Source organism: Saccostrea echinata, unplaced genomic scaffold (assembly GCF_033153115.1).
Source record: "Saccostrea echinata isolate AGI-Se365-2 ecotype Australia unplaced genomic scaffold, CSIRO_AGI_Sech_v1 ptg000032l, whole genome shotgun sequence".
In the NCBI taxonomy this organism is placed as follows: Eukaryota; Metazoa; Mollusca; class Bivalvia; order Ostreida; family Ostreidae; genus Saccostrea; species Saccostrea echinata.
Window position 1 is genome coordinate 4,287,351 of NW_026889781.1, and position 25,161 is coordinate 4,312,511.

Genomic DNA, 25,161 nt, shown 5'->3' on the forward strand with positions numbered 1-25,161 from the left:
TCAATGTAAATATAAGTCAAGAACATATAAGCAAGGGGTGTTTTACAATATATAATATTTGGCATGACTTATGCTTATACACATGTACATGTATCTATATATTACAGTGGAACTGTACAGGTTTGTGGATTTTTTGATGTATTATTAATATTTTTTGCAGAGAAAAAGATCTACAGGACAAAATAATCCACAAAGAAAGGCCCAGCAAGTTCAGTCTGTTGCTTCTCAGGAAACAGTGATGGTAACTTTTTTAATAAAAATAGAGAGATAAAGTTTATTCAAAAGCTGTTGCAAAAATATTGCTGAAAGTTATGGAACATATCAGTGTGCATGACTTTAACACTTCAATTTATATTATTGCTTAGACACCATGTAATGCAAACCAAAGTCAGCCAGCCAGCGTATCATCAGGAAGAACACCATCAAACAGTTAGTTAAATTTATTTTGAATTTTAAATTTATATGTTTATACAGTAGAACTACAGCGTTGTAAAGACCTTGCTTATGAGGAAATTTTGGTGAGAAGGTAATTTTTATAAATCCCATGGAAATGTTCGACCTTTTACTTTGGCAGTCAGGGCCTGGGGCATAATACAAACAAGTTATTGTCAAAAATAACTCAAATGAGTTATTTTTTTGTGACAATGAGTTACCTCTCTTTGCTATGACCTACTTTTTTACAGCATTAGTAACTCAAACAAGTTATCTTTCCAAAAATACACCTGTAGTTTCAATGAAATGATAACTTGTTTAAGTTACTTTGTGTCTTTCCTCCCTAACTTCACACCCCGTGCACCAAAGGTTTTTGCTCGTGCACCAAGACAAAAACAAATGATTCATTAAATTTAAACCTTTCTCATTACAGAAAAATTGTTCAATTTTGGGGGGAAGTTAGGGATAATTTTTTATTTAATGATAAAAAACTTGACCCAAACCATGTAAATAACACCCCGAAATAAGAAGTAAAATGCTTTTTATCTCCGCCTCCTCACCAGTTCTCCATTGAAGTCAGTGCACTCCATCTAGTATTACATAATGGAATCCCAAAATGCAATGCATATTGGCAGGAAACACAAAAACCTTAAGAAATAAATGTCCAAGTAGGATTATAAAGGTTATCGTTGAAAAAAATTGTATGGGTGTAAAATAACTTATGTAAGTTATTTTTCTAATAACCTGTTTGCATTATGCCCCTGACTGTTAGGTAGGGATAAGAACTTGATCAATTATGTTGATAAAAAGATACATATGATGCAAAGAAAAAAAATCACTGGTATTTTATATACAAGTGTTGAAAAAAAAAAACACCTGCTTGAAGTGTTCAAGATATTTTTTGTTAATACGTTTACATAATGTACATGTATCTCATAAATTTCATTTAGGCAGTGGTCTGAAAACGCAAATTTCACAGATACTTGCAAACCAAAATGAAATTCTTCAACAATTGGCCATTGTAAAGAAAGATGTCCGAGAAGTTAAAGCAGAGATTGAAAAGAAAAAGCAAGAAATCAGTGAACCTGTACAGGTTCCAGCAAGGATTAGGGTGAGGAATTTAGAATATAAGCTAATTTGTCCAAAAAACATATGATACAGTTTCTAAAGAATTCCGAAAACAGAATGTTAACAACTACATGTATGTATGTGTGAAGTCTAAAAGAATTTTTTCTTTTTTTTCGGGGTTGGGGGGGGGGGGGGGGGTTGGGGTTAAAAGAATGGGCACAATTTTTTTTCAATCAGAAAATATGTAATGATTCTGTTATACATGTATTAATATAATAGAACTAGAATCAAATATTTCTTCTGCAGAAATTTAAGCAGTGCTTTTTAGAATGAACTTCTTCTAATGATGTTATTAATCTTTCTTTTTAGTAGGGGCTTTTTTTGTACTTCCTCTTAAGTCATAGTTCATTTGATATTGTAGCTATAAAAAATATAGTTCATTCAGTGAAGGTCAGCTTGTATTGTAATCATATTGTATTGCACCCCTGCACTCTAGAATGTATATAAATACACCATAATTGTTTTCTATTCAGAGTGCAGTGAAGGACTCGTATTTAAATGGCCAACAGACAAATTTGAAATGGAACTGCAATAAAAGGTATCTTTACATACGTATACAATCACGAACACTTTTCCTTGCATCCATCAAAGCCTACGTCTTTATGTATTTTAATATAATTTAAAATAACTCGTGAAATGTTTTACTATGATATATAACATAAATATTTTGTAGATTCATGGATGAAGAAAACTCTGAAATGACAGATTTTATTAGGAAAAGTGTGCAAGGAATCACTCCAGATGAAAGCATTGATGTTATAAATGGTACCTAAATAAGAATTACTATATATTATAGAAAAATTCCTGTGTTTAATACATTGCATTTTATATATATCTGAAGTGGAGTACATTCTGTATGCATTAAAAGAGAAAATTCAAATTCTGAGTAAAAGTTCATTCATTTGTTTAAATTTGAGCTATTCATAATAAAAATTGAATGCAATTTAAAGTTAATTGAAATCAGAGGCTGCAAATTAAATTAGTGTAATTAATTACATTGAACATTTTTTAAATAATAAGTGCCAAGCTTTTGTGTAATGACCAGTTACTTTTATGTTTTAGCTGCAATTAAAAGATATTTTACGTCACAAAAGGAGGCAGATAACAGACAGAAAAAGAACAAAACAGATTTACATAAAAAGAGACAGGCAACTTATGAGAGAAAGAAAGAGGTAAACTTTTTAGATTTTTATGTTGGGTTGATCATACAATCAGTTAAACCTCAGGTGACTGAAATATTCTTGTCAAGAGTAGAAGAGTTAAATTTACCTTCACATGGGAACTGACACTGTTTTAGGGTCACCTTGGCTGTTCAAGGTCATTGCAAGTTTTCATTGGCTTACAATATTTCTTAAAGTTAAAAGCTTGGCAAAGAGAAAAGAAAAGAAAAGAATCCAGAATTGTGATGAGTTAATTAAATCATGAATTATCACCTGAGGGGGGGGGGGGGGGGGAGAGAATGAAGTAGCCAAAAGAATTTCATTTGAGTGTTTGCTGATATGAACATTTCTCATTTGAATACAAGTAAAGTGTTGAATTAAAAAAGATTTGGATGAAATTATTTTTTCAATTGATGCAAATCTTAGACAATTTAAAGATATGTTATTAATTAAAACTGAATCAATGTATCACCTTTGCTATCCTTTAAATGTATTTAAGTATGTACATGCATATGAATGAATATCTAAAAAGTCTCCTTGAAAATGGTTTTTATCAGCATTTTATTTAGTAACTATATTGTCTTTAACAGAAATTAAAGAGAAGACTAGTAGCCCTTGAAAAGAAGACAGGGTGGTCTCAGGAGAAAAAGGTCAAGGTCAAGTCTTTCCTTCAGTTGCCGAATGCCTACAAATACATGAGTAGTGATGAGGAGGGAGATGATGGTTTTGTGTCGCATTCATATTCCTGGGAAAGTGAAGAACTTCAAAAAATTAAAGATAGCTTAGACAAAAAATATTTAGATACTTGTCCTCCACGCAGCAAAAGACTTCTGTCAAAGAGGAGCAGGGGGTCAATAAGACAACAAGATCCCCCAAAACTAGCCAGTGGACATGATTGGGTTCTGAACATTGACTCTTAAATTTATTTTTTTTTCCTGTTTGTAAATATTGAATAACTGTTTACTTAACTTGTTTTACATTAGATTCGACAAATTGTATAAAGAACATAGCATTCCATATCTCATTTTTGTATTTACTTCAATTATTCAGACACAATATTTTGATGTCTTTTTTCAAATATATATTCATGCTTTGTTTGTGTTATAAACATGTATCTAGGTTTGATATTAAGTATGCATTAGTGATCAACTTCCATTATATTTTATGTATTTTCAAATGTTTAAGAAATGAAGTAATAAATAGCTACTGATTTTTAAATTTGTTTATGTAATTTATTGACATCAATTCACAGGAGGAACTGTCCTGAGTCCAGATTTGAACACACAATCAAAGCAATCAAATATTATTTTTGAAAAGGATTGAAACTGTATTGTATTAAAGTTGTGAAATGGGGAGTATAAAGTGTAGGGGTTAAAATTATACACCTTTAATTATAATTAAATTTAATATTTACTTGAATTAAATTCATTGGCAAATAAGATCTTTAAGTTTTTGTAAATACATATTTACTGTGGTAAATATAGTATTTAGTTTTTTGTAAATACATTGACAAAGACAACCTTTGAATTTCAGTAAAGTTACATTTACTTGAGTAAATATTGTATTTAATTTTTTTGTAAAGATGTTGTAAATTGGGCCATTACAAAAATTTACTTCACAGTAAATGTAATTAAAGACCATATTTACCAACTTTTTCTTATTTAAGTAAATGTGCTTAAATGTAATTAAAGACATTGTAAATATTACATTTACAATACCTTTACTTACTTTGTAAAGACAGTTTTTCATGCAGTGTTAACTATTGTTTATTTACAAAATGTCGTCAAAATATCTATAAATGTCGAGTTGAAGCCAAAGCAAGTGTTATCGTCTTCTCATGACGAAATTCTTCAATAAATTCTGCTTTAATTTAATTAAATCAATATTTCAGTATGTGAAGTCAATTACATTATTGGATTGGACACATCAGGCTTATATAGGCAACCTTTATAAGTCCCCTCTAAATTCTGCTCTAAAAGAGTTTAAAAACAGGACGGCTAATTAAACAGCACAATTAGTACCTTTCGAAATTCAATAGTTTGTTGGAAGATCTGCTCTCCTAAGAGACATAGATATTGTCAATGAGGTATTCCAGCATCCAACAACTATTGAAACAATGAGCCTTTTGTGATACTTATGCCCTGTTCTATGTTCCCTGATGATTCATTGTTAATAATTCTTTGGTTTCTCACGATGAATAGTTTAATACATGTAATAAATCGTCATAACCTCCAAGGACGCTTTAAGAGAGCCCTTTAGATATTCCTTAGTCATGTGACACTATACGTTAGGTAAGCAAATAAATAATGAAATATAACAGAGGAAACATAACTAGACATTACTAGATAAATTAATTTGAAATTCATTGAGGGGCAAAAAAAAAAAAAAAAAAAAAAAAAAAAAAAAAAACGTTCTTTTCCCAAATGTTCCTTCCATCGATTTTCAATTCTGTCAATAAACATTCCTCTTTACACATCCTAAGCCAATAACTACAAATCTACCATAAAGTATAGCATTTGATTACAACATCATTTTTCATAAAAGATATCGCATCATGAGTTTAGCTATACATCGGAGAAAAATGAATAAAACATTACGTCTTCCTTGTACGGTAACTTTATTACATTTCCAATTAATATTTCAACGGTCCTTAAAATTAAAAAGCAATTTGTAAAAAAATCAATCCTCACATGAAAGGTTTACTAACACATAATTTCTATTCTGATATTTAGTAACAGATGACTGATTTTTCTCTGCATAAAAAAACGTGTACATAATGAGCTTCTGTAGTTGACTAGACTTAGATGAGATCAATATACATAGTGTGCTATTCTATTGCTCAGTATGATCAGAATGAGGTCCTTTTATATAGCGTGCTCCTTATCAACCTTTATGGGAACATTACTCTGTTCTTTTTCTGATTATTGTGGAAAGAAACTAGAAAGAGACACAGAATACGATAATGCTGTCATGGCCTATTCCTCTTATATCAGAGAAGAAATTTTGGAGGTAAATCTGGCATCATGTGCACGAAAATGTTTTACGTATCGTTGTGGGTGTTTAGCAATTTTATATAACAGAAGGATGCAATCCTGTAAGTTATTGAGTGCCAGGTTAAATCCTCAGTCTATTGGACCTGGTCCCCCTGTGGAAGGCTGGGTATATTACACCACTCCGAAAGGTAAAAGTTAAAGATAATTTAAAACACTACGAATTTATTATGATTTATTTCTTTAACATAAATTTAACAAAGATTAACATTTTTGAAGTGAGCTTAATCATGAGCTAAATCAATTTTTGGAATATATATATATATATATATATATATATATATATATATATATATATATATATATATATATATATATATATATATATATATATATATATATATATATATATGTGTGTGTGTGTGTGTGTGTGTGTGTGTGTGTGTGTGTGTGTGTGTATCGACAAACAGACAGGTAGAGAGACTGTCAGACAAACAAAAAAAAAAAAAAACATAATAAGCCTGAAACTAACGTAAGGAAGTTTTGAAATGAAAGTTTTTGATGAGGATATGAGGATATTATCACTATGTAAACAGTTGATAGATATTTAACAGGAAAGAAGATTTTTGAAAGTTCCATGAATTTTGTGCCTTTGAAACAGGTTGTGAGCCGGGCTGGGTGAAATATAGGACGCACTGCTATCTCATTGGCCAAACAGAGGTCACGTGGATTGAGGCAAAGGTAAAAACCCAATGAAAAACATTACTTAAGAGAATCCAAGGAACTTTTAGACCATATGACATCACAAACGTTTTCTAAAAAATCAATATTCTGAAACGTACATGCACAACTTTTTAACATTTACACAACCATTCACTACAATAAAGTAGAGTTCATGGGCCCGTTTCATAAAAGTATCTTGCAACAAAGAAAGATGTTTTTTAAGACCGAAATTTATGGTGAAATTGCACCATATCTTTTTTTTTTTTTTTTTTTTTTTTTTTTTTTTTTTTTTTTTACAAAACTCTCATATCTTAAAAAATCATAAGATCTCTCTTAATCTAAAGACAACTAGATGCCTGTCTGAATTCTAAAGTGAACATTGCGACAGTATAACTTTGTCTCAAAACCGAGGATTTATATAGAACGGTATTTACAGAAAGAACAATATTTTGGCCGGTGTCAGGTTCGTAGGAACCTCAACTCACCCTTTCCAACAATCAATATTTTTGCCAAGATATACCCTAGAAAACAAGACTACTTTATAGTTGTGCTCCAATATTCTTTTGCTTGTCAAGTGTCATGGAAAACTTATGAGGTTGTGCCCACCCCTCCAAACTGAAATTGTTCGGATGTGCATTCCCCACCCACCCCCCACCCCCGACAAAATTCCTTGAGTTCTTTGGGCCTGTTACAGTGAGCACCTTTCAGTGAAACTATAAGATTCAACAAATTTCAGCAGACATTTGTGATTTTCTATAATTAATCGAGGGCGGTCATACTTTCAAAGCTGTTGATTACTGTCAGCCTTAGTTGTACAAACATGTGCGAAAGGCAGTTAGAACACATCTGTGAAATCAGGAAATCGACACAACATTAGGCTGGTACTTAAAACATTAAAAATGTATAAAAAGTTCAATGTGTTCCTATGGCAAGCGAGAGGAATTTACCGATGTGACCTATATTGAATTCACCTGTGGAATAAAATATTTAAAATAGTCATATCAGTTCTACCCAGGTAAACATTTTCAAAGGTGCTTACTGTAAAACATATCCTCCTTTTATACCATTTGCCAAAGCCGTGCCGCTAAGGGATGTTTGTATGTACTTGGTTGAAAATCAGTCATCTAAATAATTCCAGATTCTGTCAATGTATAGACCAAATTTTTCTCCAAAAATGTTTTCAATTAAGAAAAAAAAGTTTTTTCCTCCAGAAAGCCTAGAACTAGGGTTGCGTAATTAGGAACTTCTTGTTCAACGCAAGGGCTAAGTAATTTCCTAGATATTCTACTTAAACCTATCTGCAAATTAGTACCCAGTTTTATTCGTCACGAGATGGATTTTTTCAACCACATTCCAGAAAAGGTTGAAGAAAATACGAAGTTAGTGATTTTTGATGTCACTAGTTTATATACAAAAATTCCTCAAAACGTTCATGTAGGGATAGAAGCCATTTTCTGTTTGATTGACAAGCACCCAGATGTAATCCAGCCGAGATTTTCTAAAGAATTTATCCTTGAAGAATTAAAAATAGTTTTTCAAAATAATCATTTCTTTCTTGGTGACATTTTTTTCGACAAACAAAAGGGGCAACCATGGGAACAAAAGTCGCTCCTACTGTGTCACGGGACCTCGGTTTATAAGTCTCATGCGAAGGACGGGACTCCAAGTCCTGCAGAAGGATTTGAATCTGCGACGTAAGGATCAACTCCTTTGTCCGTGACAATAGAGCAAACGCTCTAACCACAGAGCCACGAGGGCCACCATACACATAGTTACTCAACCATTTTTTTTTAATTTTAAGAAGAAAAATCTTAATCTCGTGTGAAAAAAAAAACAAATAATTGACAAAAAGAATATTTAATTAAAAGAGAAATTTCTTTTATAGTTTGAGTGTGAGGCAAGATGTTCCCATCTTGTAGAAATAGAAACTAAAGAAGAATCTCATTGGCTGGCTGAAACATTCGTTTTAAAAGGTTAGTCATATATCACTGAAGAAAAATCTAATTTGCTGGTTGAGACATTTCTCTTTAGAGGCTAGTCATTTTTTATTAAAGAGGAATCTGTTTGACTGGTTGAAATAGCTGTCTTTAAAGAAAATATAAAAAGTAAAGATAACGATCTGTTCAACAATAAATCCATGTAACAAAACAAATCGTGAATAGCACAAAACATCTACCTCTGATCACCTCAGAAGTGGGATCAGGTACCTAGGAGGAGTAACCATCCCCGGACAAGGCACACCATCGTAATCCAAGTTTATTGATCAGGTTTACTCCAGAGTCAAATTTAGTGTAAAACCAGTGACTCAACAAAAGGTATGAAATATATCAGACAATATACGAGCCAACCGTAGGTTTTACAAACAATGTAATTATAAGGACCGCAAAATTTGCTAAAAGCTGCCTTTAAACAAGATTGTTAAAATCTAAGTAACATCAACTTATTTGTCAGTTCCTTGCCTCCTTTTCTCCATGAAATGCATTTGAAGGTAAGTCCTTAGTTACTTCAGAAAAATGCAAAAAGGTGAAGATAACGAACTGTGATCAGTCTTAAATAAACCTTCAAATATATAAACAAATGGGTGAATAGGGCACAAATCACGGATCCTTGAAAATTTCAAAGATGGGATCTGGTGCGTAGGAGGAGAAAGCATTCCATGCCTACCACCCGCCAGATCTGTATTTCGGTTGCCGTCTATAGTCAGTAAAAAATCAAACTTTGAAACAGATGTGGCAGACTCTGCGGTGCCTTGTACCTCGAATTTACTGAGATATAACAAGTCGAACGAAATAGGAATTGATGTAGCAATTGTTAATTGATAAAACGTCATCGATACATATAGATCTGAATGTGGAGTTGAAACCAATAGCGTCTCTTCTTCTTATGTGGAAGTCGCCCGCGTGGCGCAGTGGTTAGCGCGTTGGCTCTAGAGTCTCGGAGTAAGGAGTTGATCCTTACGTCACGGGTCCGAATCCCACTGTGGGACCTGGAGACCGGTCCTTCGGACCGCATAAACTGAGTTCCTGTGTCGCAGTAGGTGCTGGCACGAAAAAGATCCTTCATTGCTCAGTGGCCCTGAGTTCCGAGTATAGGTAAAAATTTGTAGCTCTCCACCGACAAGTGAGGGTCCTTTGGATTAGACCTTAAAAAACGAGGCCCCATGTCAAGGTTGACGTTGACACGATAAAAAAACTTCACATCTCAAAGATCTTGAGTGCCTAATAAAGGTCTAAATTTGAAGCCCTTCACCAGTATATGGTTACGTCTCTATATGAGTGAAAAAAATTATCGAACGGGACCTAAAACAACAACAAATCAATCAATCAATCTTCAAAGTGATATAAAAACATGTCGGCTAATAATGGAGCACATTCAATGTCCCTAGAAATTTCAACAGTTTGACCTTCAAAGACCACAGAGATGTTGTCTATGAATATCCAGCATCCTTTTAATACCAATTCCAGAGTTCTTGTAGAATCAGAGTCTTATTGACTGGCTAAGATATTTCTGCTTAAGAGTAAATCATGAGTTTAATTATTATAATAAGCAGCATACCCAAAACATTTTTTCAATTCCAAAATGTTGTTGAAGATTTATCTAGTTTTATGTTTTCAAAATATTTCACCCCAATAAAGGGTAAAAGTCCTTTAGATAAAGGAACAATTCAATCTTGTGTTTATATATAGGTAATTTATAAAATTGAAACAATTATAAGTGTTAACCAGACGTTTCCCTTAGCTTTAATCGTACGCAATTATGCATAAATTTTAATGAATTGAGCAATTTTTGCGTCGCCTACAGAGCAGAGTGGCACTTACATGTAGGGATCACTTTACCCGGCGTCTGTCTACTGTATGTCTGTCTGCTCTAGAGTAGCGGTGTAAGGAGTTGATCCTTACGTCGCTGGTTCGAATCCCACTGTGGGACGTGGAGACCGGTCCTTCGGATGAGACCGTATAAACCGAGGCCCCGTGTCGCAGTAAGTGCTGGCACGAAAAAGATCCCTTACTGCTCAATGGCCGTAAGTGCCGAGTATAGGACAAAATTTGCAGCTCTCAACCGGCAAGTTGTGGCGTCTCCACATGAGTGAAAAATTCTCGAGAGGGACGTTAAACAACATACAGAAAAAAATGAGCTAATAATACTGTACTTTGAAACTGAATGGTATTCAGTTACCACAAACTGAAATTTAAATTTTTATGAAAATACATCGGGATCGGTATCCCACAAAAGATCGTGTAGAGTGACAATTGGTGTAAAGATTTTGAAACAGGTATTAACACATGTAAAATGATAAATTATTTTTATAATAATTTCAACTTAATTATTTATTTGATTGTTGGGAATCATATTTTCTTTGACTGTCAGACTTTATCGCAATCTTATACTATGTGTGGATGCTTTTTTGTGCATTCATGAACTATCGTGCTAATTAAGGAATAACTGTCTAATTTTTTGGGTTTCATGATGTGATTAATCGATTGGCTTGCGTGATAATTTGCATAAAATGCCGAAGGCGTTTATGCATAAAATTATCACGCAAGCCAATCGATTGATCATCGTCATGAAACCAAACAAGAGGCCCATGGGCCACAACGCTCACCTGAGTTACTTTTGCCCTGCTGTTCTTCACAAGACCTCCCCTTTGTAATATTTATTGCGGCCCCGCCCTACCCCTGGGGGCTATGATTTGAACAATTTAGAATCAACAATACCCAAGGATGCTTCCACATAAGTTTCAGCTTTTCTGGCCCAGTGGTTCTTAAGAAGAAGATTTTCAAAGATTTTGCCTATATATTTCAATGTAAAACTTTGATTCCCTATTGTGGCCCCGCCCTACCCCCAGGGGCTATGATTTGAACAATTTAGAATCTTCACTACCCAAGGATGCTTCCACATAAGTTTCAGCTTTTCTGGCCCTGTGGTTCTTGAGAAGAAGATTTTCAAAGATTTTGCCTATATATTTCAATGTAAAACTTTGATTCCCTATTGTGGCCCCGCCCTACCCCGAGGGGCCATGATTTGAACACACTACCCAAGGATGCTTCCACATAAGTTTCAGCTTTTCTGGCCCAGTGGTTCTTAAGAAGAAGATTTTCAAAGATTTTGCCTATATATTTCAATGTAGAACTTTGATTCCCTATTGTGGCCCCGCCCTACCCCCAGGGGCTATGATTTGAACAATTTAGAATCTTCACTACCCAAGGAAGCTTCCACATAAGTTTCAGCTTTTCTGGCCCTGTGGTTCTTAAAAAGAAGATTTTCAAAGATTTTGCCTATATATTTCAATGTAAAACTTTGATTCCCTATTGTGGCCCCGCCCTACCCCCAGGGGCCATGATTTGAACAATTTAGAATCTACACTATCCCAGGATGCTTCCATATAAGTTTCAGCTTTACTGGCCCTGTGGTTCTTGAGAAGAAGATTTTTTAATGACCCCACCCTATTTTTGTCTTCTCTTGATTATCTCCCCTTGTGAGGGGACTTGGCCCTTCATTTTAACAATTTAAATTCCCCTTCACCCAAGGATGCTTTGTACCAAGTTTGGTCAAAATTGACCCAGTGGTTCTTGAGAAGAATCAAAAATGTGAAAAGTTTACAGACGGACGGACAGACAGACGGACAGACGGACGGACGGACGGACGACGGACAAAATGTGATCAGAAAAGCTCACTTGAGCCTTCGGCTCAGGTGAGCTAAAAATCTGACAGTTATTCCTTATATTTACATGCTCGTGATTCTGCAAATTCACGTGCTGCAGGCCCCGCTTCTGTCTCTCTTTGTCCCGACCCGCACGTGATTTTTTTTTCACCAAGCCTATCGATGAACCAGTAGATTTATGTAGAAATAAAGTATTTCTACTATTTGAAATTTTGTCTCGGACAAAGACAAAGTAAATAGCTAACTACACTTACATTTATATACATCTTTAATGAAGTTACAAAGCAGCGACACATGCGTTCCTTGGATCACTCTAGTTTTTGTAATATACATGTTCATAGTTTTTACATTTGAGTCAATGCCACAAAATTTGGTTCACACATACAATTGATAGGTACATATTTACAAATAACATCGGGTAAACCCTCAAAATCTTTTTGAAAGTCCTCAAATAAAAATTCGCATGACACATACAAACTTTGATCGCAGGATATTTATTCTTTTTTGTGTAACTCAAGACCGTATAGTCCAGATTTATATACAAGTATTTATAATTTATAAACTGTTTATTGAATGTGTTGAAATCACTTGATTTGTTAAATTTTATTATGTAAATGAATTAATTTGTATAGAAATGTTTATTCCAGACACATGTCCAAGTAATCTTTATGACTGCGTCGCTTGGACTGGTGGTAACGACAGAAGAATTGAAGGTAAATATCACTGGAACGATAGAAACCTGTCCATGACCTTCACAAACTGGTATCCAGGCCAACCCAGCATTGGCTATCCTAATCAGGCAGAGGAAAAAGATTGTATCGACCTATTTAGAAATGGAAGATGGAATGATAGGCCCTGTTCACACAAGAGTCAATATATTTGTGAAAAGTCTTCTGGCCAGAACGTTTAGAACTTGTCTTTGGCAATCTATTTTACAATTTATTGTATTCACATTAATTTAGGGAACATATATGAAAAGGAGAGAACATCTCTTGAAGGAACCTGAAAAGTTTACTTTTATATTTATTGGAGTTTTGTGTTTTTATTAAATTGTGAGAGTTGTGTCTTTTATATTTGTGAACGTGTTACCATTATGTGGAACAAATTAATATTGATAGAAACATTTTAGAAGGGGAAAAGACACCCAATAAATTCTTTCTTTCACATATTGTAAGTTGTACATTTGAGTTTGTTTGCTTTTTATTTGCCCTAAGTCTTTTCATATGCATATTTTCTTACAAAGAAGGAACAAAGAATTACAGTTTGAGACTGTGTATTATATAGGGCTAAATATGTATTTTATTTTTTATGCAGATTAATTGAGATTCTTGGACATGTTAAATTTGTCCTCACTTTTATTTCCATATGTTTATTTTCATAAAGAAAACTCACTTGAAATTACATTGAACAGCATTGTTGCTGATACATATTTTATTTACAATCACAGTTGAAAAAATGATAATAAATTTTCGTGCACTAACGTTGTTTTAGTTATTCTATGATTTAATTCACAAATGATACGATAAAAAGTACATGTAATATTGCTTACATGAGCCTGATCTTGAATAATCGAACTTATTTAAGTAACCCTAGTAACATTTGTTAATTCCAATTAATTTACGTCCATTTGGATGAATATCTTTATCCGTAGACACAAGCTATCATTCCGGATAATATAGGTCCATTTGCGTATAGTCTAATAATAAGTTGTTTACAACATCCTCTCTCGAAAAAATCAATAAACGTTAAGGGTATGAAAATTTTTAGGAAGTAAAATTGTGGCAATGTTTAAATTTCACCCATCCACCCTCCTCTTGTTTTTATAACAAATACTGCTGTTTTTGTTATACCATCGTAGCTGAAGACTGTCTGCTTGGTCCAGAATCTATAAAAGCCTTGTTGGCAGTGATGAATTATTACGTAAAGACAGCCTGCCTGGTCAAGCGTCCTCCTCAGCCTATGTCGCGTAGGTGAATTCTGTGTTTTTTGTGTATTCCCTGAAGACTGCCTGCTGGGTACAACCTTCACATCAACCTATGTGGCGGTGGTGATTTTTGTGTGTTGCATATTCCGTGAAGAGTACCTGCTGGGTTCAGCGTCCACATCAGCCAATATCGCGGTGGTGAATTCTGTGTGTTTGCGTATTGCGTTAAGACTGCCTGATGGGTACAGCTTACAAGCAGCCTACGTAGACGTGGTGAATTTTGTGTGTTCGCACCTCAATGCAACTGGAGGAGTGCAACATAAATTATCACGCGCATTCCAATGTTTATCATATTGCACATATTTTTCTAAATTGAAATTGGGGATTTGAATTTGAATTTTTGACTTGTAATTGACAAGTAATTGATTGATATTTGAATTGATTGATTGATATTGATTGATTGATTTTGATTGATAATTGAATGGTGACGTTCATGCACTAGTGACCTACCCAGTGATTGATCCACCCAATATGGGTCGTTACATGTTGATTGTGGGGCGGCCCTGTGTTAGCCCCAGGAAATTAATCATTGTGGTCAGAAGCGCCAAATTAAACAATCAAAATAGAATATTTGTTGTTTGTTTGGTATATAGGGAATCCGGAGTAACTCCTAAACAATGTTGGGTTGAGCAAAGAATGCGCATTAAATTTCAAATAAACTTGTAAATTTTCAAATTCATTTTGCAAACCACACTGGATAACGTAAAGTTTAGTTTATCTGCCAATGACTGTATAATTAAGATTACATACATTGATAAATACATCATTTTACATTGAGTTTTAGTAGCCTTAAAGCGAACTAAACAAGCAATTTAATGAATTCATTATCCAAAACCTATAATCTAAAAAATAAACAAAACGTTTCAATCTGAATATGTTATCCTCATTTAATAAAAATACAAGGTCTATATTGTTGAACCAATCAAAAGATAAGAAGGGAACAGGTATACTGTGAAAAAGTAACTGCTGTCAAATTGATCCTGATTTTAACAATTTATGTAAATTAAACTGAACCTGAAGGAAATTTGATAAAGTCAAACTATATAACAATTTCATAAAAAAAATCGCTCTTTCGTTGTAATATAATTTAAATTATTTGCATTCAATTCCAAGTTGCAAACTGCATCACATTTACAGTATTTGATGACATTTTTAAATATTTGAATTAATTTTGGTCGGGAATGATTCATGCTTTACATTCCAAACTTTATATTTTCATTAGAATTTCTATTTAAGGAGTATAGAGTCTTAATTTCTTTTCAGTAAATGACATGCTGTTTCTTGGATGATTTTATTTATATAGATTTAAAAATATTGATAAATATTTCTTTTCAGTTCACGGTAGACATTAAACTGAGTTGACAGATTACAAAATGGCTCAGTGGTTAGAACGTTTGCTTTAGCGTCAGGTAAGGATTGATAATTACCTCGCAAGTCTGAATCCGCTCTGATAAGTGGCGACCGGTCCTTCGAATGACACCATGTAAACCAGGTTCCGATGTCGCAGTAGAAGTTGGCACAAAAACGATCTCTCAATGCTCGAAGGCCGTAAGCGCCGAGTACAGGTCTAAACTTACAACTCTCTACCTTCAAGTAGTGGCGTCTCATTATGAGTGAAAAATTCTTGAAAGGACGTTAAACAAACAGACAAAGCATATTACAGTATTTGTTATTAGATTGCTATGAATTATTACTATATGTATCGGACGTTCAATTTCTGTTTCGACGGAAAGAAAATGCGAAATCTGCATCTCCCAAAAGAGATAGAGAGGGGGGGGGGGGGGGCTAAAAGCAAAGCAAATCTATGCCAAGTGTACTCTTCTAATATGAAAGAAAAATGTACGTAATTTGCAGGTTGTAACAGGCTGATTCTTAAGCGGGAAATAATTCGATGCCGTCCTAGATCCCACATTTCATGAAAATAAGATCTATTGTACCAATAAGTGCATGGCATTTCATCATATATATATATATTTGCTGTGTTTTTCTACTGTACTAACTATCCGAATGTCATTTTCGTATATATGTGGTAGTGTCAGATACACGGCTTCCTACTAGCTTGGGCTAGCGGGTTAACCCTTTAGCTCAATTGGTAGAGCACTGGAATGGCAAGTCAGAGGCCCCGGGTTCAATCCCCAGCAGAGGCACATACTTGTCTCTGTTACATTTGGCGCCCAACGTGGGGCCCGGGTGTTCTCTGGCGGGTGAAAGTTATTGCCCCCAGAACTTTCGCCCCACAGGCGTCGGCACTCCAAAAGGGATGAGGACATCTCATTCTCTGGAGGGGGACAATGTGGTAGTGTCAGATACACGGCTTCCTACTAGTTTGGGCTACCGAGTTAACCCTTTAGCTCAATTGGTAGAGCACTGGACTGGCAAGCCAGAGGCCCCGAGTTCAATCCCCAGCAGAGGCACATACATGTCTCTGTTACATATACTCACGCGTAGAAATATGCACGGAGAAACTCGCGCTAAAGTGACGTCACAATGAGGCTACGGAGACGTCAATAAAACTATAAAGATATAGGACAGCGAAAAATTCAAACATTGAGCGTATTTTTGCCGCTTTAAAACAAGTAAAATGTAAATATAATTAAGGAATGTTTTTTTCAGTTGGTGTGAATTATTGATGTGTAAATCACACAGACTTGTTACGTAGCTATAGGCACACACCAAGCAAAACTAAAAAAAAAAAAAAAAAACATTCATTATATTCGAAATTCCTATTCTGCTTAGGAAATGCATGTATTTACTGTTTTCAGTTAGGAAATACAGGTATTTACTAAATTTTTCAATACTTTTACAAGTATTTACTGATAATGTTATGGTGATATAATTCAAAATATGAATGAAAACATATCAACAGATACATGGTTTATTCAATGTTTACATCAGTTAGCATATCATGTGAATAAATAACATTTGAATACAATAAACCTTTATACCAAAAATTGCATTATTTTTGAAAATAAAAAGAAACATAATGATACACTGCTTTCATTTTATGGAATGAGTTGTCTATATAACAACATAATTTAACTTAGTTATTTTTATACCCTTTTTAATTTCAAAAAATATAATCGCTTCCTGACATTTTCTGTTTTACTAGATATTCATAGTGCTTTTTGCATTTCTTGAGAGTAAATTTAAAGCACTGAAAAATCTTACTTGCTAATAAAACAATTCTTCTGATGTCTCTTTAAAAAAAAAAAGATATTTTCCACCCTCACAATTTTCAATGCTTCAATTCAGAAAAACTGCATTTATTTTCAAATAAACTAATAATTGCAAAACATTTATATGTTGCCATATTTTTAAAGATGTAAGATTTAAATAAACAGAAGTACCATATATTTCAGTATTAAAAATATGTAAGAATGGTTCAAATATATTATTCTGTTGTTGAAAGCACCAAAATAATTTCTTCTTTATAAATATAATTTTTGATGAATATCAGGGAATCCATTATACATTAAAAGTTCAATAAAGAAAATGCGTGAATTAAGATACACGAAAAGTAGTTAGAGGAAAGAATGTTAATTGATTAAATGAAGAAAAACACTTATTTTTAAAATTCTTTTCAATATTTTCATCACACCTAAATAGCAATCTTCCAAAAGATATTTCTCTACTTGGTATGAATTTAGTTTAATAAATGTTTCTGTAAAAACCTATGACATCACAGGAGGATGGAAATTCCTTAAGGCATCCCCCTTTTAATGAAATTTTTAAAAGACAATGCACTGATCATAAGTCTTCCCCAGAATCGGAAATTAATGTACAAATGTTGAAAGGCAAACATTTAAAATTAGCAAATAAAAAAAAAATAAATGAATAAATAAATAAATAAAAAAATAATAATAACGAAAACATGTGCACATGCATTCCTGAATTAACCTTATTTAATATTCTGTATATACCCGGCTCAAAGATTTGTTCAAATAGAAACCGGTTGTATATTCTGGCGTACATTCGCCGAAGTAAAATGTGCCTTTTATTTCTGCAAATCATTTTTGATTTCGTAATTTTTTAGACTGTCCCTAAAATTCAAAGACGTTAGACTTTTCTATAAAGCTTCGATCAACACGAAGGGCAGCATTTTTACTGCTGTTTTTTTTTTAAAGCAAATGCTACCCCCTTAAGCAATACATATGTATTTCTATATGCATACGTTAGCGTGTATGAATGAAATAATGTCAAAAGTGACGACTGTCAGCCTCCTTCTAGAATTTCATTCTCGTGTATAAATTTCTACTTAAATACATGGGATGGGGAAGAAATTGGAGTTTTTTTTATATACTTTTCCAAATTAATTGATAATTTGATTGGTTAATCCAATGCACTGCAATTATTTCAAGATTATACCCTAACAAACATTTACTTTAGTTTACTATAGTGAAATATAGATAACTATAGTTAATTAGGTTTTTCCACCTTTCTGTGGAAAGACCTCTTGAAATACTTATTTTTATTATTAGGTCTTTCAGCCTTTCTTTACACCTTTCTGTGGAAAGACCTCTTGATATGCTTTAGTTTGTTAGGTCTTTCAACATTTCTGTGGAAAGACCTATTGATTTTCTTCTGTTTCTTATTATTAGATTTTTCCAACTTTTTGTGGAAAAAAGCCACATGAAATGCTTATGTTTATTTTTTTTTTCTGTTATGGCCTTTTAAACCAAAGGACTTGTCAAAAAACTTTTAAAGTTTGTGATAATGGATAACAAAAGTTATTCGTTGGCTTTATAAAGAAGCCTTACTACTCAATGGCCCTGAGTGCCTAGTATAGATCTAAATTTGAAGCCTTTCACTGCCATACGGTGACCTCTCTATATGAGGGAAAAATTTTCGAATGGGAGGTTAAATAACATACAAAGAATAAATCAATATATGCTAAATACCCCAAAACAGGGACAAATTATCAAAAATAAAATATGTATTTCCCGGCAAAACTATTAGATTTCTATTGCGCTTACACCATAGCGTCTGACCCCGTGGCTGAGAAATTCAAAAAAATAAATAAATAAATAAATAAATAAATAAATAAAATAAATAAAAAAAAATAAAGATGTGCATTTAGTTTGTTTACTTTATACCAAAAATCAAAGATGAAAATTTTCAGACAAATAAGTTATTTTCACTATGCATGTAACAAAGCCCTATGCATCTTAATACCATTACCCCTTACCAAGGTGCTATTAAATTCAGAGCATCTGAAGAGAAATCTGTGCTCATTATTATCATGCAGTTACTTCGCCTGCTTAATTCCTAGGGGCAGAGAAGAGAACATTTTACGAATTTATGAACTTTTCACCAACTGATCTGTAATTATAAAGCCCTGCCCAAACAGCATGACCAAAGGGTCGAAATTGCCAATCTTGAAGATACAACCTTGTACATCAAAACCATGCACTTAATTTTTCTGCTAAATACCCAAATGCAAAAGAAAAGGAAATATTTTTTAAAAATACCTTTCTACTTAATCAAAAAAAAAAAATCGCCTTAACACCAAAATTACTAACACAAAGACCAAGAAATTCAAAATTCTGGAGAAGGTATCGTCTCTCATCATATCTATGCATTCTGTTTCTTTGTTTGATACCCAATACTATAAAAAAATAAATAATAATAAAAACATAATACCCGATACTAGAGAAAAGGATTTTAAAAGAAATAATGCATTTTCACTTTATAATCAATAGCAGCTAATCCCCTTCCCAAGACACCAAAACACCTGACCCCGGTATCACACAGTTCACATTTTATGAAAGAATTCGATCCTTAGTCACAATAAACATACACTATAAATATGTGCTAAATACTTATAAGCTAAGAAAAAGATTTTCAAAGAAATACTGTATTTTCATTAAATAATCAAATACAGTCCCTTCATACACCAGTTTTCCTGCCCATGTCGCCATGAATTTAAGAATTCTGCAAAAGGAACACTTGCTCGTCGTAACTCTGCACTAAATTTGACTGCTTAATATCCAGAAGCAAAGGATGAAATTTTCAAAATATAATGCAATTATACTAAATAATCCTTAGAGCCCCACCCAAACACCAGAACCTCTGACCATGAAACCATAATGTTCACAATTTGGAAGATGCAACCTTGCTTACCATAACCATGCTTAATATCCTTACGGGATTTTCAAAGAATTTATCCATTTTCATAACATGATCACTGGAGCCCCTACCTAACTTCAGACTCCCTGACCCTCAAGCCATGAAGTTCACATTTTACATGCCAGCAGTTTGGCTGCTTGAGGTCTAAGAGGTTAATTTTTTTTTTATTTGTTTATTTATTTATTTATTTAATTTTTTATTTATTTATTTTTTTTTTGAAGATTACACTAATTTTGATGGTTTTAGCCAAATTATATCCCTCAAGACTCAAGGAGTGGGAACATGAAGTTCATAATTATTGTACCCCTACATCTTTTATTGTTGTATGCCAAAATCGGCTAAATTTGCTTAGTAGTTCAAAAGAAGCTGATTTTTTCAAACGTTTACGACCGATCAACTCATGAAGCACACGACACTCAACACAAGACGGACAAAAAAAAAAAAAAAAAAAAGGAAAGCAATGGGCCATCTGAGATAGTCAGGTGACCATAAATATCAATTAAATTGAAAAAAAAAATGATTAAAAAAAATGACATTTTGGAGACAGAGTCTGGAAAACCCAGGATCAGCGAGGATATAGCAAAAAAGACGAATATGTAGGGTTTGGGTAAAATGATTTTCAAACATTTTATTTTACTGTTATGAAAGCATTCTCATTCAGATCAAGAGTAATCGAAAAAAAAATCTATATATAACAGATATACCTTTATTAACATGTAGTTTATGTCACAAAGAAAGCAAAATATATGCGTTCAATGAAAATAACTTCTTGATGTGATTGATTTATTTATTTATTTTATTTTCATCTAATTTTTTTTTAAATATTACGTTGGATATAAAAAGTTTTCTCGTAAAGTAATACATTTTTTCCCACTAAGAACCAATGTAATCATCCTTAAGAGTAGAATTTATACTAGATTAATTTGTTTTATTAAAAAATATATCTTTCAAATGTTCTTTCTCCATTTCTTATAAAAAGACAGCGCAAACGGAACCACTGACTTTTATTCATCGTCATCTTCATCCTGGATTCCATCGTCATCTTCATCTCTTTCGTCCCATATTGTTCCCTCTTTTGCTGCAACAATTTCGACCTTTCCGGAATTTTTCTCTTTTACAATGAAACTACTGTTAGAAGCATCGACAAAGGCACTTGCAGGTTTATAAAATACCCCGCTAGAACTCTGAAGGGAGGCGTAAATCGTAGCGGAACTTCTATTTGTAAGAATGCCGGCATATTCCCCAGCAGAAATTAATTTTGATGTACTTCTGTCGCCTCCTTTATCATGAATAGTCAAGACTATTTTAATGGTGCCATTAGTGTCATTGGCCACTTGGGTGCTATGAACAAGGCTCATACTGAAATATTTAAATCGATAATTAACTTTATATCCATCAATTATTCCATATTTTAAAATATTGGTATAAATACTTAATTTTTATCTCTACTGTCATTCATCATCACTTTTATTCCTTATAATATTTATTGTATTTATATATGAATTTATTAATTTTCTTTTTAATTTTTGTTTAATATTGAGTGATTGTATTAGAGTGATTGTTTCTTATTACATAAGGCGCTGTATAAATAATAATGATAATAAAAATAATAATATAATTTTAACCTACTTATAAAAAGCAGCCTTTGATCACCCAATCTGTACCTTCAGGTTTTGCTTACAAACTTAAATATTTGCTATCCGATCACTAGCTCTCGGTAGTGTAATTCATTTTGTATTTGGGTAGTATTAATATGTCAAAATGCATATCATAAATGGCAATTATTACGTAATATGTACACACGCTTTGCTTGAGATAAAATCATTTTTTTTTTCTAAAGCTATCTCTTTTTTTAAAAAAATGAACTAAGTTTGATTGCAAATATTTAATTCGATTGGTAAAGTAAGTAAGCGATCGAAATGCAAAATGTACCTATGAAATACATGTAGTAAGCGTTCTTATCTTTATATCCGCAAGGCATATTCCTTGATACAAAAAAAATGATATATTTTTATTCGTTGTTATTGAGAATGAAAATCTTGTGTTTAAGCAAAGACATTTCATAATCCTTGACCATTTTTTCAAGATTACACAGCCCAAAAAGCAAAAAAAAAAAAAAAAAAAAAAAAAAAAAAAAAAAAAAAAAAAAAAAAAAAAAAAAACGACAAACAAACAAACAAACGAAAAAACTAAAAATTAGAAACAAAGCAAAGGCTTTTGTAAGATAATTCAATCCTCAGATTCCATTATCATTTAGTGCACTTAAATTGGGAATTTTAATTGAAAACTCTAAGTTACTCTAAATTGATTAATGTATCAAATCCCCAAAAAAATCAATTGAATTTTTATCAAACATATGTTTTTCGAGACTGTATTAGGCACAAATGTTTTAAGTATAGAGTCATTAAAATGCTCCACCAACCATGATAAAGAAAATTTCACGCATAGTGTACTTGAGCAAATGCTGAGCAATAGAGTTGACGGATTTAATCATGCAAGTATTTCAATCGGAGTAAAGGATGCAATTACAATGTTTTACTGACTACTGGTTCAACAAGTAAGTTAAAAAGGCCAGCTCTCTTTTTTTACTGATACGATCCTATCATTTTAGATGGACGATGAAGACTTGGAACTCATAAAAACAGGAAACAGCATTCCTATCTTAATTGATTGCACAGTGAAATATCACAATATTCTTAGTTACGGAGTAGTGCAAACACAACAATGTGGATCTTGTAATATGTAAATAATTATTAGGTAATAATTTAATAAATACAAGTTTATCACTACAAATGGCTGACCTATAATGCAAATGTCAAAGTCCTTTACCTTTTGAAAGATATTTCTTCTCTGGGCAAAAATTTGACGTTTAACCCTCTGTGTTAAAATATCTAGTTTGACTATTTCGCAGTTGTATATAAGCAATGTCTTATCACTTGATTTTTGTGCAAAATGAGCAAAATTATCTTAAATTTGCATGTCATCTCCGATTTACAAAATAATAAATAATCATAATAATACGTGATAAAATGTTTGTTTTGATGGTGGTATGAACGGAATTAAGAAATGAGTAGACAAATAGTTAACACTGAACTTAAAAAAAAAAAAGAAAATCATAAACAAGAAGCACATTGTATAACAAGCATTCAATTAACCCTACCCAAAATTCAATTTATGTCTTTTTTTTTAAACATAAATTATTTCGGAACAAGAATGCGTTATATCGGTAGATTACATTCATTTACCAAAATTGCTTAAGATACATATTTAAAAAATGAAATAAGAAAAAAAATGAATAAATAAATGACGGAATGAAATTAAAATTATGACATCGAATATATCTACGCAACACTTATAAGGTCATCATGAAAAAGAAAATCATCGGAACATTGTTAATTTCATTTTTTAAAAAATGGAATAAATAATAAAAAGAAACAGATGACTGACGGAAAATTATGACATTGAAAATATCTATGCAGCACTTATAAGATCAATTTGGAAAAAAAGGCAGCTGAAAATTGTTGTGCACAAAAGATTAATGTTACACTTTTGCTAAAACTTTTTTATTATCAGATAACTTTCATAGCTCCCCCCCCCTCCCCCCCCCCCCCAAGAGAAAGAGAAGAAATTACAGTAAACGCGAATGAAAAGTTTCCTTTTAACTCCAAACTGAGTTTTTCTTGGAATTAAGATACAGAAGAACCTTGAACTAATTATTCTATGGCACATTTTTGATAAACCTTTGTCCCACCCTTGTAATCTGAACTACTTTTCTATTCTTCACAATAACACGGAAATTGAAAGATACAAGCGGACGGAGTTTAAATGTCTTCTTAAATTCAGAGGTCGTCAATAGTCCACGAAATGGGTTTATATAAACGAATATGGAAAAATTATTTTTTTCCCTTCTGACTTCCGAGAATTCTTTTTATCAGTTTTATTAAGAAAAATAAACCTTGTTCTTCGCAACACACATTTTCTGTTCTGATGTCTTAAAAGATAAAACACAAATTGCAAAAGATTCTTTACCTTAGTTTTTAAATCCAGATATACATCTTTCACTGAACTAAAGCCTGTAAATTACTTTACGGCACAACTAATAAAATAGATGAAACATGCTAACTTTCAAGATCAAACGCAAAATAAACAATAAATTGTTAATAATGCTTAACAAAATTTTAAAACAACAGATAATGAGGAGGCAATTTATTTGTTTCAGTGTTAAAAGACTGATTTGTGAAAAAGAAATTTCATGCCAGTATCTGCTAAAAGAGATATCCATATTTTTAAACATTTTTTGCTTAAAATATCTTATAATCTCTTTAACGAGTGGTCTTGTTTAACTTTAGGAATAAAGAAGAGTACTTTCTAGCTGTCAATCTACACACAGACTTGAAGCACCGTTAAATAATTGCGAATCATGTTGGAGAATTACTATATTGAATCATGCAACGGGAATTGGCTATTGCTTTTTTCCTATATACTGTTGCTAAATACTATGCATATTCCGAAATTACATCTCATGTTCTTATTACAAAGAGGTAAAATATAAAAAAAAATAATGTGATAGAATTTATATCGATGCACAATGTATCGTCTTCGGTACTCATGTGTAAAAATGCATTCCATTTAGGCATACAACTTTGTTTAAACGTTGAATATTAGTTGAGGTTATGAAAAGACTTTGAAAAACAGATTCAATTTTGATGTAAGGTTGACTTTTTAACGTTAAAATGTAACGTTGATTAGAAATCGAATTCAAATTTGTTGAATTGCAAACATTGATTAACTGGCGAATCTTCGCCGAGCGGGAATCAATTTTTTTATGACCACCAAACCATCTTCCTCAATCCCTATAACAATACGTTTTTTTTCTTCTGCCTTGCATTGCCATCAATTATACATGTAGCTCTTTCAAAAAGCTTTGCTGTTTTATAAATAACCTTTAACAGTAAT

General features: G+C 32.6%; 2 protein-coding genes across 2 annotated transcripts; both read left to right on the forward strand.

Moving 5' to 3' along the window:
- Positions 1-311: 311 nt before the first annotated feature.
- LOC133197858 (uncharacterized) lies at positions 312-3,640 on the forward strand. The gene is made up of 7 exons (XM_061334044.1): positions 312-326; positions 366-429; positions 1,383-1,543; positions 2,034-2,098; positions 2,234-2,325; positions 2,623-2,732; positions 3,311-3,640. Exons 1-7 carry the CDS (start codon positions 312-314, stop codon positions 3,638-3,640), a joined length of 837 nt encoding a protein of 278 aa, XP_061190028.1.
- Positions 3,641-5,570: 1,930 nt separating this feature from the next.
- Positions 5,571-13,495, forward strand: LOC133197962 (collectin-12-like). Its single transcript, XM_061334122.1, has 4 exons — positions 5,571-5,901; positions 6,372-6,451; positions 8,319-8,406; positions 12,743-13,495. Exons 1-4 carry the CDS (start codon positions 5,574-5,576, stop codon positions 13,003-13,005), a joined length of 759 nt encoding a protein of 252 aa, XP_061190106.1. The 5' UTR covers positions 5,571-5,573; the 3' UTR covers positions 13,006-13,495.
- The last annotated feature ends 11,666 nt before the right edge of the window (positions 13,496-25,161 follow it).

What these genes read in the sequence shown, in the direction of transcription:
- LOC133197858 (XM_061334044.1), top strand. An exon ending in AAATGGAACTGCAATAAAAG is followed by an intron (nt 2,099 to 2,233) that starts GTATCTTTACAT and finishes AATATTTTGTAG; the next exon opens with ATTCATGGATGAAGAAAACT. An exon ending in AAGCATTGATGTTATAAATG is followed by an intron (nt 2,326 to 2,622) that starts GTACCTAAATAA and finishes TTTATGTTTTAG; the next exon opens with CTGCAATTAAAAGATATTTT.
- LOC133197962 (XM_061334122.1), top strand. Translation starts at nt 5,574, where the DNA reads ATGAGGTCCTTTTATATAGCGTGCTCCTTATCAACCTTTATGGGAACA. An exon ending in TCACGTGGATTGAGGCAAAG is followed by an intron (nt 6,452 to 8,318) that starts GTAAAAACCCAA and finishes TTTCTTTTATAG; the next exon opens with TTTGAGTGTGAGGCAAGATG. An exon ending in TGAAACATTCGTTTTAAAAG is followed by an intron (nt 8,407 to 12,742) that starts GTTAGTCATATA and finishes TGTTTATTCCAG; the next exon opens with ACACATGTCCAAGTAATCTT.